Genomic DNA, 14,639 nt, shown 5'->3' on the forward strand with positions numbered 1-14,639 from the left:
ACAGGGTACAAATTCAAGCAGTCCATGATTCACTTTATCATTCATTCTGAAGCAGTCGAGAGTCCTGTAGTATGTACAATATCAATTTAAAAGTAAGCACGTCCACATTCTCTGTTAGAATGTCATGGCCTCCTGGGGGACCCTCTTGGGCAGGCTTTCAGATGGCTCCGCCTGACCCACATCTACCCACAAAAATACTCTTGCACATTCCACCATTCTGGGTGGGAATGTGATAGGCTCTCAGTGCCAGTGCTTCGGCAGAGTGCTACTGTAGCCCCTCATTGTATGTGTGGGACTTCAGTGCTCACGTGGCATGTTCCAAGTCATCCCCTGAAGCCCATTTCTCCAGACTTGGTGTGAGGGGGAAGGACTTAGCCCTCCTTTCCCCAAAGAGATCCTCTTATGTCCTGCACATCCACACCCACCCTCTGGGTAACTTCATAACAGATTTTGAAGCACCTATTTAAAAACTTCTTCATGGCAGTCTCTAAGGCTTCACATTTGTGTTTGATATTTATTTATTTATTTGTTTGTTTGTTTGTTTTTTCTTTTAGTTCTTTTATTGGTACACTTTAGGTATACAATTTGTTTACATTTATCATTGAGTGTTTGTACCTGTACATGATATATCTTGGTTCTTTTTTTTTCCCCATTACCTGTGCGCCCTTCACCCCCTCTGCCCTTCCCTGTTTACATAGATTTCATTTCCATTTTTTTTTCTTTTCTCGTACTTTTTCCTTTCCCTCTTTTCCTTTCCCCTTCCCCTCCCTTCATTCCTTCATCTTTGGACCTTTTTTCCTATTTCAAATTATCAATTATTCATTTTAATCATTTTAACCCTTGTTTACACTATCAGTTTCTCACACTAGTGAAACTATTCGGTATTTACACATGTGTGTCCTATTTATTTCACTTAAGAGTATGGCCTCAATATGCATCCATTTAGCTATAAATGACTCTAGTTTTCCGTTCTTTATGGCTGAGTAGTACTCCATTTTATTAAAAAACTACATTTTCTTTATCCAATTTCCAGTTGATGGACACTTGAGCTGCTTCCAAGCTTTAGCTATTACAAACTGTGCCGCTATGAACATGGGTGCACATATATCACTGTGGTATGATTCTTTTAATTCTTTTGGGAAGATATCCAGCAGGGGAATAGCTGAGTCAAATGGGACCTCTAGTCCTAGTTCTTTGAGGTATCTCCGTACTGACTTCTACAGTGGTTGCACCAGTCTGCACTCCCACCAGCAGTGGAGAAGGGTTCCTTTCTCCCCACAACCCCGCCAGCATTTGTTATTGGTTGATTTCTTGATAGCAGCCATTCTTTCTGGGGTGAGGTGGAATCTCAGTGTTGTTTTCATCTGCATCTCTCGAATGATGAGTGATGTTGAACATTTTTTCATATATTTGTTTGCTGCTTTTACTTCCTTGTCTGAGAAATGTCTGTTCATTTCAGATGCCCATTTTTGAATTGGGTCTTTGAATTTGGGGGCTCTGATTTTTTTCAATTCTTTATATATTCTAGATAATAGTCCTTTGTCTGAGGTAGAGCTGCTAAAAATTTTTTCCCATAGTGTAGGTTGTCTCTTAGCTCTGTTGGTGGTTTCCTTTGCAGTGCAGAAGCTTTTTAATAAGGTGAGATCCCAGTTGTTGATTCTTTCTGCTAGTTCCTGTGCTGCTGAGATTTTGTTCATGAAGTCTTTTCCTATGCCAATGTCTTCAAGAGCTCTACCTAACTTATCTTCCAGCAAGTTTAGTGTTTCTGCCTTAATATTTATATCTTTAATCCACTTCGATCTTAGTTTAGTGCATGGTGATAGATAGGTATAGGTCTAGTTTCAATCTTTGGCAGGTTGAAATCGAGTTTTTCCAACACCATTTATTAAATAGGCTATCTTTCCTCCAATGATGGTGGTTGGCTCCTTTGTCAAAGATGAGGTGGCTGAGCATGTCTGGAGTTGTTTCTGCATCTTCTAGTCTATTCGTGTTTGATATTTAAACAGCCTTGTAATCTGCTTGTATATGGGAAACAATCAAAAAATTGATAACAGAAACAAGCTATTGGCATTCTGTCTTCTGCCTCATGGAGCACATACTAGAACTCCCTCACTTTCAGCAAAATAAATTTGGGGAGGTTGAGAAGAGAAAAAAATCCCAGAACTTACTATTTATTCTAATTTTATAGATTTTTAAAAATAAATGTTAGTTTCTAAGCAGTGGCTACCAGTTTTGTTTGAGTTATTATCTAGTGCTTCTCTCAAAATTATTTTCAAGACTGCCAAAATTTGTATTGCTACACAGATAGAATCTGGCTTCTTATCCTATTTTTACAAGGAGCTGCATAATATACTATATCTTCTAGAACATAAATATCTTTCCATATACAGACCACATTCTTTTAATTTTTAAATATAGCAGCTATCATATGAGTCACTTTTATTCCTGCTTTGATCTTCTGTTGAGCTTTTGGAGATTTTCCAGCCGAGTAATATTAAAGAAGCAAATTTAGGCTATGGGACGCACTGCCTCATTCATATGTAGATATTCACTTTGACTTCACTTGATGCTTTCATGTTATTTGTATTATCCACAAAACATGTTTTATCATTTTCCCATCCTTACTATAGGATTTCACTAATTTTTAGTCATAACTTCAATACCCAACAGTGGCAGAATCCTTTGAGGGAAAGGTAGGATAGGCTGTATAGTCTGAAAATACGTTCCACTCAGAAATTCCATGTTGGAATGAGTGGAAAGGTATAGTTTATTATTTATTTATCATTATTTTATTATTTTTTAATCATTGCAAGTTATATTGAATGCCCCTTAGCTGGTGTGAGTAGATATCTTCGGGTTGTATCAGAATCTTGAGTACTGATTAGAAATGTTGAAACGAACCCATAGCTGGTAGCCTTTGCCACTAATACAAATTGGCTGGGCAAATGTAAACGTGTTACACACTGGCTGCAGAAGTAAAACTGTGTATGACAGTGTAAGTTTTAGATGGTCTTTCAGACAACACTATGCTTAGAGTGAAATTGTTATTCATCTAAAGTTCAAGCTCTATTTCCTTGATTCCTGTTATTAAGTGCTAAAGAACATCGCACAGACTACATTTTATATTGTCTTTATCTGATAATTGCCAGTATGACAAAATTAATAGTCTTGAGTTGATGTGGGATATTTTGCCACAAAGAAAAGGCTATTAACCTCTGAAGAAAAATAAATTCTCAAGTATATGGTGTTCAAGAGTAGTTGAATGTTTACAAACCAGTCCATGAAATAAAGTAGGAATGGCTCTAAAGCAAAAGTTAGACATTAATTTCATCAAGAACTATAATCCACCCCCCTCCTCAGAGAAATCCAAAGGAGAAATTCTTAAATATTTTGTGAGATTCACAATGGAAATTTCCAAAGGAAATGGTTTTTGTGTAATCATTAATGAATGTCACATCCCTCACACTTAACTCTACATGTTGTAGTCTTAGTTTAAGGGGCTGCAGTATATTTTGCTTTGCTTCTGTCAGTTTCTCCCTTGCTCATGTTCACAGACATAGATTCAGGAACATGCACACACCCTTTGATTATTACAAGCCCAATTTAGAAAGCCCTTGGAGGTCCACATTTAATTAAAATGATACCCTTTTTTTATATAGGTTCTTGGAGCTGTTTTCTTTCAACCCAACTCCCCTATTACAAAGCATCTATCTTTTGTTTTTCTTAAACGAAATCTACCTTCAGCGGTTGTTTAAACATATACACAATAAGCATTTTATTTAAAATCAGATCAGAAGATGAAAATGTACGATAGGATTTGATGTTCCTCCTTGCCTAAGATCATCTGACTATGTTCTGATCCAGGGAAGCTTCTCCTACCATTGATAAGTTCACTCTTTCGAAGCAGGATCGTATTTTAGGCAAGCTTGGTAAGCTTCTACAGTTCTAAAATAAATCCGTTTGGAGAGATTAGGTTTTTGTGGGACCTCATAATCATCAGAAATAACCTCAAAGAACAATGACCCTTTTCTCTCATATCTAAGAGCAGATTTTTATTTTTCCACCAGTGTAAGGTATAGAGTTTGGAACATGATAAATATTTAAAATCTGTTATTTTCAAGAAGGTAGATTTAAAGGCCGAGGATGTAGCTCAGCAGCACAGCACCTTCCTGGCATGCACGAGGTCCTGAGTTCGATCCCTGATACCAAAAATAGTGGAGCACAAGGGTCACAGCACAGCCTAAAATCTTAATTGCCTGTTCTGTGAGGTCATCATAATATGAAACGGCAAGTTGAGCTAGGGGTGTGGCCCAGGGATAGGCCCTGGGTTCGGTCCCCAGCACTGCAAGAAAAAAAAAGAAAGAAGGAAAAGAAATAGGAAGTTAATATTATTTTCTCCAAGAAATTCTACCTTCTGTTTTTTGTGCAGGGCTGTGCTTTCCTTCCAATAAAATTAATCAGAAAATCATGATTCTCACCCTGATAACCATTTGTTTGTAGTGTTCAGGAAGTTGGTTGTTTCACCTGCCTTATGTCAGTCTTCACATCTGTAAAATAGAAGCAGACCAGATGATCTCCAGTTGCCTTCTCAATTTAAGACACTGTTCTGATCTACTAAAATAATAATTCTTTGCCAAGAATAGTGAAATTAAGAAATAAAATGGCAGGGAACTTTTAAAATGATAAAAACTAGCTTTTTAAAGTATTCCTTTAGTTCAGTTAAAACCTGTAAACCTATTAGCCTGTTGTATGTTTGCATTGACTCTTTTTTAAAAAAATCTTTCAGTTTTACTAAGTGCTTTCCTGTTGTTTGAGGTATTGTTTATATTTATTTGTTTGTTTGTTTGTTGGGGTTTTTTGATATGGGGGATCAAACTCGGGACCTTGCGCTTTCAAGGCAGGCACCGGAACCACTGAGCTAAATCCCTGGCCCTTATTGTTTATATTTAAATTCTCCTCTGTAATGTACATACAGAGCTTTGTCAAGTGTTTCTTTTTATAAATTCATGAAATAATTCAGAAACCTTTAGCACATAAAATTTCCATCCTATATAAGGTAATGTAAGTATTCATCTAAAATAAGTTCACAGTCAAAGGAATTTGACCTGCTGAACCAGAGTAAAAGTGTCAAACCTTTGGATTTCTAAAACTGAAAGGAAATGTAATGATAATTTAATAATTTTATAGTAAGATCTACAGTTAAGTGGCCTATAAATGGTCACGCAGTAGGTAGTGACAGAGTTACTTATTTTCCCTGCTATTTTGTTGTTGTCTGTGAATTAAATAGATGAACCATGCTTAAGGGACATTATTTTGTTAGCAGTGTTTAGATTGTGGAGATCTACAATCTAAGAAGGATTGGTGTAGGATTCTGCCATCACATGGCATGATAGTCATGCTTCCTGAACTGTGAAATGCCTTTACATATTACATGGTGTGTGTGTTACCTCAGTCCTTACCACAGCCTGGTACAGTGGCTGCCATGATCCCCGTAATGCTGAAGAAACTCGAGACTCAGAAAAGCCAGGACAGAGATACTCAGAAGCCAGGTCTGGTGCTACTACTCTGCCACTGTATCACATTGTGGTCTCTCAGACCAAAACACGTAAAGAGGGGAAGAGATTCTGAGACAGTTTGTGCTGCAGATGAAGTCATTATATTAGGAAACTCAAATTTGGTGTTTTCTGCTTTTGGCAGATTTGGGAAACTCCATGATCATGTGCTTCTTGAACAAGCAGACTTCTTCCTGGGTGCCTACCATTTGAAAAGCACTGTTGGGAAAACAAAGAAGTGTAAGACATGGAAGGAGCATAAAATAGTTTCCTTATTGCCAGATTTAAAAGAATCACTTACTTTACTAAAAACATTTTATAAATATTTTAATAAAAGTAAACATTAACTAGAAGATCCAGAAAAGAGTAAAGAAACAAACAAAAATTCCCAGTAGTTTCACCCTAAATGAATCAGCACCTTCTCTGTCTCGGTGTGTTACTGTTGATATGAGTACTTACTCTGACAAATCCTTGGGAAACTAACATGTGCGTTTGCTGTGTGTGTGAATACAGTGACCTCACACAGCTCAGTGAGGCAGCTCACTTTACTGAGGAACTTGGGGTCTGTACCTGTTAGTAAGGTATAGACATTCAGCATTCGGCATTCAGCATTCCCTTGAGCCTGAATCATCCCCACAGAATGGGAATGGAAAACAAAACTGGTGCTCCCACACCAGAGAACTCAGCACCCATGATCCATGCATGGCACTGTTCTGCCTTCATGCCTGGCTCATCTTGCTCTGTTTTTGAATGTTGGGAATCAGAACTGTCTCCTTGCTGTTTGAGCAGTTTATTGGCTGATCTGAAATGGCGTAGCAAATGAATAGAATTAGACTTCTTTTTCTTGTTTTTGCAGGTGAATCAGTTCAGACAGCTGTATTCCAAAGTCATCAATGATAAGCATGATGATGTCATGGCCAAGTTTGGCGCTATTCTGGCCCAGGGCATACTAGATGCAGGTAAATGGTTTTCTCTGTTCCGGTTTATTTACTTAAATAAAATCCAATCGAATAACTAATCAAATCTTCTAGCTATGTGACACAGTGGAAATTGAGTCTGAAACAAATTATTCCTAGAGAAAATTTGGAGTCTGCAGTTCATAGAGATAATGTAGGTGGAGTCATTAGGAGTACAGACTATTAATTTCAATCCTCGTTCCTCTATGTTAATGGATATATAGGTTTGAGAAGTTATTTTCCTCCTCATTCTGCTTTCTTGTTAAAGCCTACCTCGTAGTGTTGGGAGGATTGAAAATATACAGACAGCAATTAGAATAATGCGTGTCACTTAATAAAGTGCTCATTGGATGTTGGCTGATTTTTTTCTTAATATCTTAATGTATGTTTTAAATAAGTTGACATTGAATTTTTTGTTTGGTTGGTTTTTTGTTTTGCGGGGGGGTTGTTTGTTTTTGGTTTTTGTTTTTTTGGTACCGGGGATTGAACTCGGGTCCTTGCGCTTGCGCAGCAGGCAGCGAAACCACTGAGCTAAATCCCCGGCCCCACGTATGTGATTCTTATTTTATCCTAGCCATGTAGAATGTAACCTTTTAATCATTTTTTGCTAATTTGAGAGGTAAGGAATAGCACCTCGAGGTTTTATGACAGTTCCATTATTAGTTGAAGTTCTGTCATTTCTAGAATGTCATGTAGTTGGAATCATACAGTATGTTGCCTTTTTAGGATGACTTCTTTGATAACGAGTTCTTAAAAAGATTGAAGAGTAACATTTTACTTCATAGTCTTTTTTTTAGTTACCACTTTTAGAATTTTTTTTTTGGTACTGGGGATCGAACTCAGGACCTTGTGCTTTGGAGACAGGCACAGTGCCACTGAGCTAAATCCCTGGCCCTAGAAATTTTATTTTCCTTTTTTTTTGGTACTGGGGATCGAACTCGGGACCTTGTACTTGCTAGGCAGGCGGCAGAATCACTGAGCTAAATCCCTGGCCCTAGAAATTTTATTTTTTTAGACAGCAACTTGCTTTACTTGATCATTCAGCCCTACAAGTTTTTACTGGTTTTTGCAAATAAGAATTTGGAGAGAATTCTGTGTTCCAGCTTATTTTTATCATCTTTATGAGAAGTCACCTCTCTGTCTTTCCCTCGTTCCTCTTTTAGCCTCTGTATTTGCTACATCATGGGCCAATTAAGTTTTACTGCTTCTTTCCCTCTCTCTTTATATTTATAATGGTTTTTGCTTTGTGTATTTAGTGCATAAAATTATTCTCATGTTCTTTTTCACTATCCTCCAAAACCACTACAACTTCATCAGAAAAATATTCAGTCCTGGTCTCTGTCTCTTAGTAAAGCTGGTGGTAAGAGAAAATCTGGAGAGGGCAACTTCAAAGGGGGAAGTTAAGTTTATGAGAACTTACTTAAATGATTGGTCTCTGGGGGGAAAGGCAAAGATTAAGGAAGTTATCATTGAAGTCTGTTAAACTAATCGCTGTCAATAGGATAAGTTCTCCCTTGTTAATTAAATCTCAGAATGTGAGAACGAAAAGCTAGTTTAAGTCTGAAGAAGATGGATTTCACTGAAATAAAAGAAAAGTCAGCTTCAAATCTTAGACCAAATAGTGCACTCTCTAGGCAGCCTTTCCCTGTTCTGCCAGCCCAGCCCCAACCCCGGGTGAGGTGCCACACTTAGCTCTGTGTTCCTACTAACCCCGGCTATCAGTACTTTTATGTCTTATTTTTATTAATTAAGTATCTGTCTTCTCTACTAGACCAAAGATTCCTTGGGATCATTTCCAGTATTTTGTTCCCATTTCTCAATATATAGTAAGCATTTAGTGAACGTCAGGGGGAGTGCAGGCAGACAGTAAATGTGTATAACTATACAAGAGTAAAGTATACCTGTCCTTTTTTCCAGGTAAATATCCTAAATGAGCTGTTGAAGAATATTTTTTAAAACCTTGATCACTTTGAACAGTAGACTCTCAATTCTTAAAATATTGTTTAGTTTAGTTCTGAAATTAGTAGGCCAGACATGTAAACAATAGGAATCCAACACTGGAATCCAAATTAGGATGCTGAGTAGGCACAGACAAGCTCCATTCTTTTTGTGTGTGTGTGTGTGGTACCAGGGATCAAACTTGGGTCCTTACACTTGCGCGGCAGGCAGCAAAACCACCAAGCTAAATCCCTGGCCCAACAAGTTCCATTCTTAAAGGCTGTATTATATAAACTAAAAGATTTGCACCTCAGAGTTCTGTAACACAAAACCAACACTGTTGCATATAGACCAGAGATTGCAACACAGCAGCCGGTGGGCCATATCTGCTAAAGATCTGTTTTGATTTCACTTCCCAACAAATGTGTAGGGGATTTTTATATTTTTTTAATTTTTGGTACCAGGGATCAAACTCAGGACCTTACGCTTGCCAGGCAGTCACTGAGCCACTATGCCACTGAGCTACATTCCCCAGCCCAAACATGCAATGTTTTGAAAAAAATACAGATTGGAATCTCCTTTTAAAATAAAATGACCTCACAACCCTGGGCCCACAGTGCTGGTGCTATGTCCTCTTTCAACAGGATGTGTGTTTTCCATGTTGTTTTAATCCCTCCTGCTCCCAGCCCATGTTTTCTCATTGGTTTACCTGATCCAAAAGACATTCGAGTTTGCAGCTCTTGTAGCCTCCTGGAATTGCAGGGCCTCAGGGCTCAAGTAAGCTTCAGTTCAGCTCCTGGCTGAGAGCTGGGCTCCTTGCTCTGGCTTGCTGCCTTTCTGTCTGCTTCTCCACACTCCCTGGGTATTTTGGGGACCTGGCAGGAGGTGAGGCTGCAGAGCTGTGCACACTGACAAAATAGTCAGCTCTGATTTCATTGTTAACATAACTGTCTTCACAGAAAACTTTTAGTTGAATCACACATTGGAGGTTAAAATTTTCCTTTTGTAGTGATAGTGCCCTAGTTCAGGTACTCAAGTTCAAACCCTCGTTTTGCCAGTGGGAAAAAAACTCTTAGAAGTAAAGTGATGGTCAGTGGCCACAACGCTAGTTATGTCAGTGCCTGCCAGTTTAAGTGATTGAATAATTCACAGCATAAGCCCCATGCTTAGAGTTTTCTGTAACTGCAATATAGATCTTCATAACTGTAATGGATATTTTTCAGAAGTCTGATAATTTTTATGCTGCTTAGCACCTAAAAGAGTAAGTCAGAAAATACATTTTATAAATATGAATATATTATAAGTATGTATATTTCTGTATTCACATGTAATTAAAGCACGTTTATAAAGAACGAAACTAATGAAATATGTACCCTTTTCCTCTCTGCTATCATTTGCAAATATGACATATACCAAAATTTTTTTTTTTTTGGTACTGGGGATCGAACTTGGGACCTTGTGCTTGGGAGGCAGGTCGGCACCTGAAACCACTGAGCTAAATATCTGGCCCTAAAATTTTACTTTTTATTAGCATATTAAAAGCCAATATATAATGTAGATTAGTGTGTATATATAATTTAGATTAGTATTTGATTTGATACCCTTGGGCTTAGCTTTTAACAGTATCTGCCTATAGAGAAAGACACTGTAGATTTGCCTTGGGTCTAGTTATAGCACTTCAAGTTTGGGAGATCATAGATAGCTTACTAATTCCAGGGATTCCATAATTGATTATATAAACGCCACATTAAAATAATTACCCAGTGCTTCCCTAGTGCAGTACTTAGAAGTGGTTTTTACATTCCTGTTCATGGTTTCTCTTTTTTTCTGCAGGTGGCCATAATGTCACAATCTCCTTACAGTCCAGAACTGGGCACACTCATATGCCTTCTGTGGTTGGCGTCCTTGTCTTTACCCAGTTCTGGTTCTGGTTTCCTCTCTCACATTTCCTGTCATTGGCTTATACCCCTACCTGCGTCATTGGCCTTAACAAGGACTTAAAGGTATGTTTTCGAGGCCTCATCTTGGTAGTGTACCCTGTTCATATTCACTACTCACTCCCAAAGATCCCCATGAAACTTGCAAGATCAGCTACCATCTCCATAGCGTATTTCCCTTGCAGTTGAGTTACCACTTTGTGAGTGGAATATGTCAGTGGAAGTTTGGAAAAATCAACTCTTTATTAGCTGTGTAACCTTAGGTAAATTAATAGAGGGAATAGTCAGAAAGGGGACTTAATAAAAGGATATGAAGAGCTTTTGTAGACCACTCTGAGTGATTTTATTTAATTCCAAAGGTTGTAGGAGTTGGGCGTGATGGTGCACACCTGTAATCCCAGCACTGGTGAGGCTGAGGCAGGAGGATCACCACAAGTTTGATGCCAGTCTGGGCTGCACAGTGAGTTCAAGGCTAGCCTGAACCACATAGCCAGACCCTGTCTCAAAAAACCAAAACAAAACAACAACAACAAAAAATAGGTATGGAAACTTTTGAAGGATTTCAAGCAGAGGTTTGCATTTTAGAAAGATCATTCTGGTGTCATTGGAAACCTGTTATCAATGCTATTGCAAAATTACTGCTATAGCAGTAATCTGAAAAAGGAAGAATAAGGACCTAAACTAAGTCTTTAATAATTAATAAGGAATGGAACCAGGGATAGTTGCACACACTTGTAATCCCTGCACTCAGAAAGCTCTGGCAGGAGGATCACCATGAGTTGACTAGGCTATCCTGGGCTACATCCTGAGTTCAAGGCCAGCCTGAACTGAGACCTTGTTTCAGAAAAGAAAAGGAATGAAAGTTTGAGACAAATGCACATTTCAGAGATATGTGATGCTGGAATGATTGATAGAAGACAGTGTTATACTGTAGGGAGAGGCAAAATGGGATGTCTCTTCAGTAGTGACAAAAGCAAGACCAACTGTGAGGAACCAGGGGGATCTGATAAAATGAAAGTCATCACCTAGGCCAGAGACTTGAGGGCTGCATGTCCTGTCATCACGGAGGGGATGCAGTCCCGGGAGTGAAAGCAGAGCCTTCACACTGAGCTGCGTCCGAAGCCCTTTTTACTAGTTTTTATTTTGAGATGGGTCTCACTAAGTTGCTAAGTTGCTGGGCCTGGGGTCAAACTTCTGACCTTCTTGCCTCAGCCTCCCAAAGTGCTGGGATTATAGGCACGCACCACCACACCTGGGTCACATTTTTTAATTGTGTGTTTTAATGTGGCTTGTGTTTTGGTCTTTCTGAGTCCTGTGACCTCATGATTCATTTTCTTGTTCTTTTTTAAAAGTCAAAGACCTTTGGACCTTTAAATAACTCTTCTATCTGGTCTTCGCTGTTGTTAAAATGTTCTGTTAAGTTTTCAGAGTGGAAAATTTTTAGGCTAAAAAGTAGTTGATTGATAAGGGAGCCAGTTATCTTGGTTAAGTTTTGCAGTAGCAGAACTTCACATTTGTAAATATTTAGCATTTTTATTTCTCAAAATAAGAATTTTTTTTTCCTGTCCCTAATTTTTTAACATTGTAGTTGAATATCCTATGTAATCTTTGAGGGCTTTTGTCCTCTGCCACTTTTATGTTCTCTGTTTTCATTCTTTACAATGAAGGTGAGGTGAAGAGAAGATTCTTTATCCTAGTAAGTTTGGTAAATACCACTGTCCATTGATGAAATTAGGGAAATTGAAAAAGTGTAGGCTGGAGAACTTCCTACTTTCCCAGTAATGTGAAGCTGATGTCTACATTAGGCTCACATCAGACTTTTCCAGGGTGTGATTATATGGTGTGAAAGCTGTGTACAAACCTGTACATATGTGTTGTCGGGGAGGATGAGATAAAGGCATGCCTGTTCAAAGACACAGAGCGTCAGGAATATACCAGGAACTGCATATAATTCTGTAAAGTGCCTAAAAGTAATTCAGTAAAAGAAAACACACCCTTCAGAGGAGTGATTAACTACCCACGTGGACTCAGGGTTTGCGCGCATATGCTGATTAGAAGCACAGAAGTCTTAAATCTTGGGATTGATTATTTTAATGGAGTAGGCAGAAAGTTTTCGCTCTTTCTTCAGATGCCGAAGGTTCAGTATAAATCGAACTGTAAACCATCCACATTTGCATACCCTGCCCCTCTGGAAGTACCTAAAGAAAAGGAAAAGGAAAAGGTAGGTCCTTTGCTCCTGTGAGGAGCATTTGTTTTTATCTAGAGAAGCTCCTGGATGCTTTAGCTGGCTTTGTTTTTAAATAGGTTTTGTGGTTTAAAAGTATTACCGTTAAAAGACTATGGATTATTGACCAAGGTTAATGATGTCATCCACGTGCATTTGCTACTATTGAATCAATATTAGTCAAGGGACTGTACTTGTAATCTTATTGATTATAGTTTTGACCCACATTCTACCCATGTTGTGATTTTGCTCTCTGAAACTTTGTCAGAGAAGTGGGCTCCTTGACAACCCATTCAAGATTCCTCCTGTCTCTCAGGAGCTATTCCTGTTCCCCAATAAATTTTCCTACTCTTTTTTTTTTTTTTTTTTTTTTTGAGACAAGGTCTCACTATGTAGTTCAGGCTGCCCTTGAACTCACTGTGTATTCCATGCTGGCCTTGAACTTATGGCAATGCTCCTACCTCAGCCTCCTGAGTGCTGGGATTACAGGGTTGTGGCACCATGCCCAGCTAAATTTTCCTACTCTTAAAATAAAAAGTATACCAGTCAAATCTAACACCACCCAAGAATGTAAAGTAAATGGCCTTTTCCTCTCTTGGTCATCCAGGTTCCATGTCACAGGAGTTACAACTTGTGAATGCCCTAGTTTTCCCCAGTACATGGAATCATTCTCCACATGCTCTTCTACATCTTATTGTTCCACTTTAACATATGTCTTTAATACTTTTGATTTATATGGGTTTCCTTTTTTGCCCAAAGCTGCACTGTTTTACTAGTTCCTTATTTGATATACATTTAAGGTTGTTTCTAATCTGTCACTGCTGTGGGCTAGAATGAAAGCCTCTATACATGTATACTTGTGCACTTGTGCAAGTATATCTGCAGTTAGAATCTTAGGTATGGAAGTGCTTGACCAAAAGTAATACACATTATTTCTTTTCATAGGTATTAACTACTTTGCATTTCAAAATAGCCATCACCAATTTATATTCCTGCCATATATGATGCCACTCATTGATAATGTGTTAAAGAGTAATGCATTTAGAGAGCTACACTTACAGCAAAATTATCCTTCATGACACCTATGTATAGAAAGTTGTCTTTCAGAAGAATGTGTCATACTCACCAGCTGTTGGTTGTTTGCTACAAATTTTATGTGTAAATAGGGATAATTGATGGAATTGAGGGTGGCAGGTAATGAATATCACCTGACAGCAACACCTTGCCTGATTAGCTGTGTTTCAGAGCTCCCTTGGGGGGAGTTACACTAATATTGCCCCGTTTTTCAGAGTCCCTGTTTCACCTTTGATTTCAGTGAAATCTCATCAAGAAAGATAATTCTGGCCTAACTATTCACCCAGTGGGTATTACAACTAGTTACAAAAACTAGTCATGAGAACACCCCTAGGACCACAACTTGGAGGAAAATTTTTTTATGCTTTTCAGGCTTTCCCTGTAAAGCAAGAAAGGGTGTAACTTCCAGATCTCTTATCTTAGAAGTACATGATAGCAAATTCATACCCAGGCTAGGCTACAGATGAGAAAAAGTTAGTTACGTTGGATACAGCACTGAAAGAGCCACCTGATGACAGTAGCAGTGAATTATGTAAATAAACGTCTTCCTTGCTTTTCTCACTTATTTTCTAATTATTTAATACCGCCAGAAGGGCCGAGGATTTAGCTCAGTGGTTCCGCCGCCTGCCTTGCAAGCGAAAGGACCCGAGTTCAATCCCTGGTACCAAAAAAAAAAATACTGCCAGAAAACAGGAAATTATTAATGGACTGAGTTCTCTTTGTGCTTGTTTGTAGGTAAGAAATTAGAATAAATTTACCCTGTTCTCTTTCTTTAGGTTTCCACTGCTGTGTTATCTATTACTGCCAAGGCTAAAAAGAAGGAAAAAGAAAAAGAAAAAAAGGAGGAAGAGAAAATGGAAGTGGTAGGCATATCTTGGTGGTCATATAGGTTGATGTAGCTTATCTCTATGGTCTAGATTCTTCCTGAGTTGAACATTATTGTACTTTGCTCTTGGCT

General features: G+C 38.4%; 1 protein-coding gene across 2 annotated transcripts in view; it reads left to right on the forward strand.

Annotated features, from left to right (window-relative positions):
- Psmd1 (proteasome 26S subunit, non-ATPase 1) overlaps positions 1–14,639 on the forward strand; it is a 94,587-nt gene that overhangs the window by 69,109 nt on the left and 10,839 nt on the right. For both annotated transcript variants that reach the window (XM_004868047.4, XM_021247089.2), the window contains 4 exons: positions 6,409–6,511; positions 10,280–10,449; positions 12,512–12,604; positions 14,458–14,544. In XM_004868047.4, coding sequence (XP_004868104.1) covers positions 6,409–6,511; positions 10,280–10,449; positions 12,512–12,604; positions 14,458–14,544 — 453 coding nt within the window. The remainder of the gene's footprint in view (positions 1–6,408; positions 6,512–10,279; positions 10,450–12,511; positions 12,605–14,457; positions 14,545–14,639) is intronic.

This window comes from Heterocephalus glaber, unplaced genomic scaffold, assembly GCF_053883595.1.
Source record: "Heterocephalus glaber isolate CG9 unplaced genomic scaffold, H.glaber_assembly_v1.0 deba00001004, whole genome shotgun sequence".
NCBI lineage: Eukaryota > Metazoa > Chordata > Mammalia > Rodentia > Bathyergidae > Heterocephalus > Heterocephalus glaber.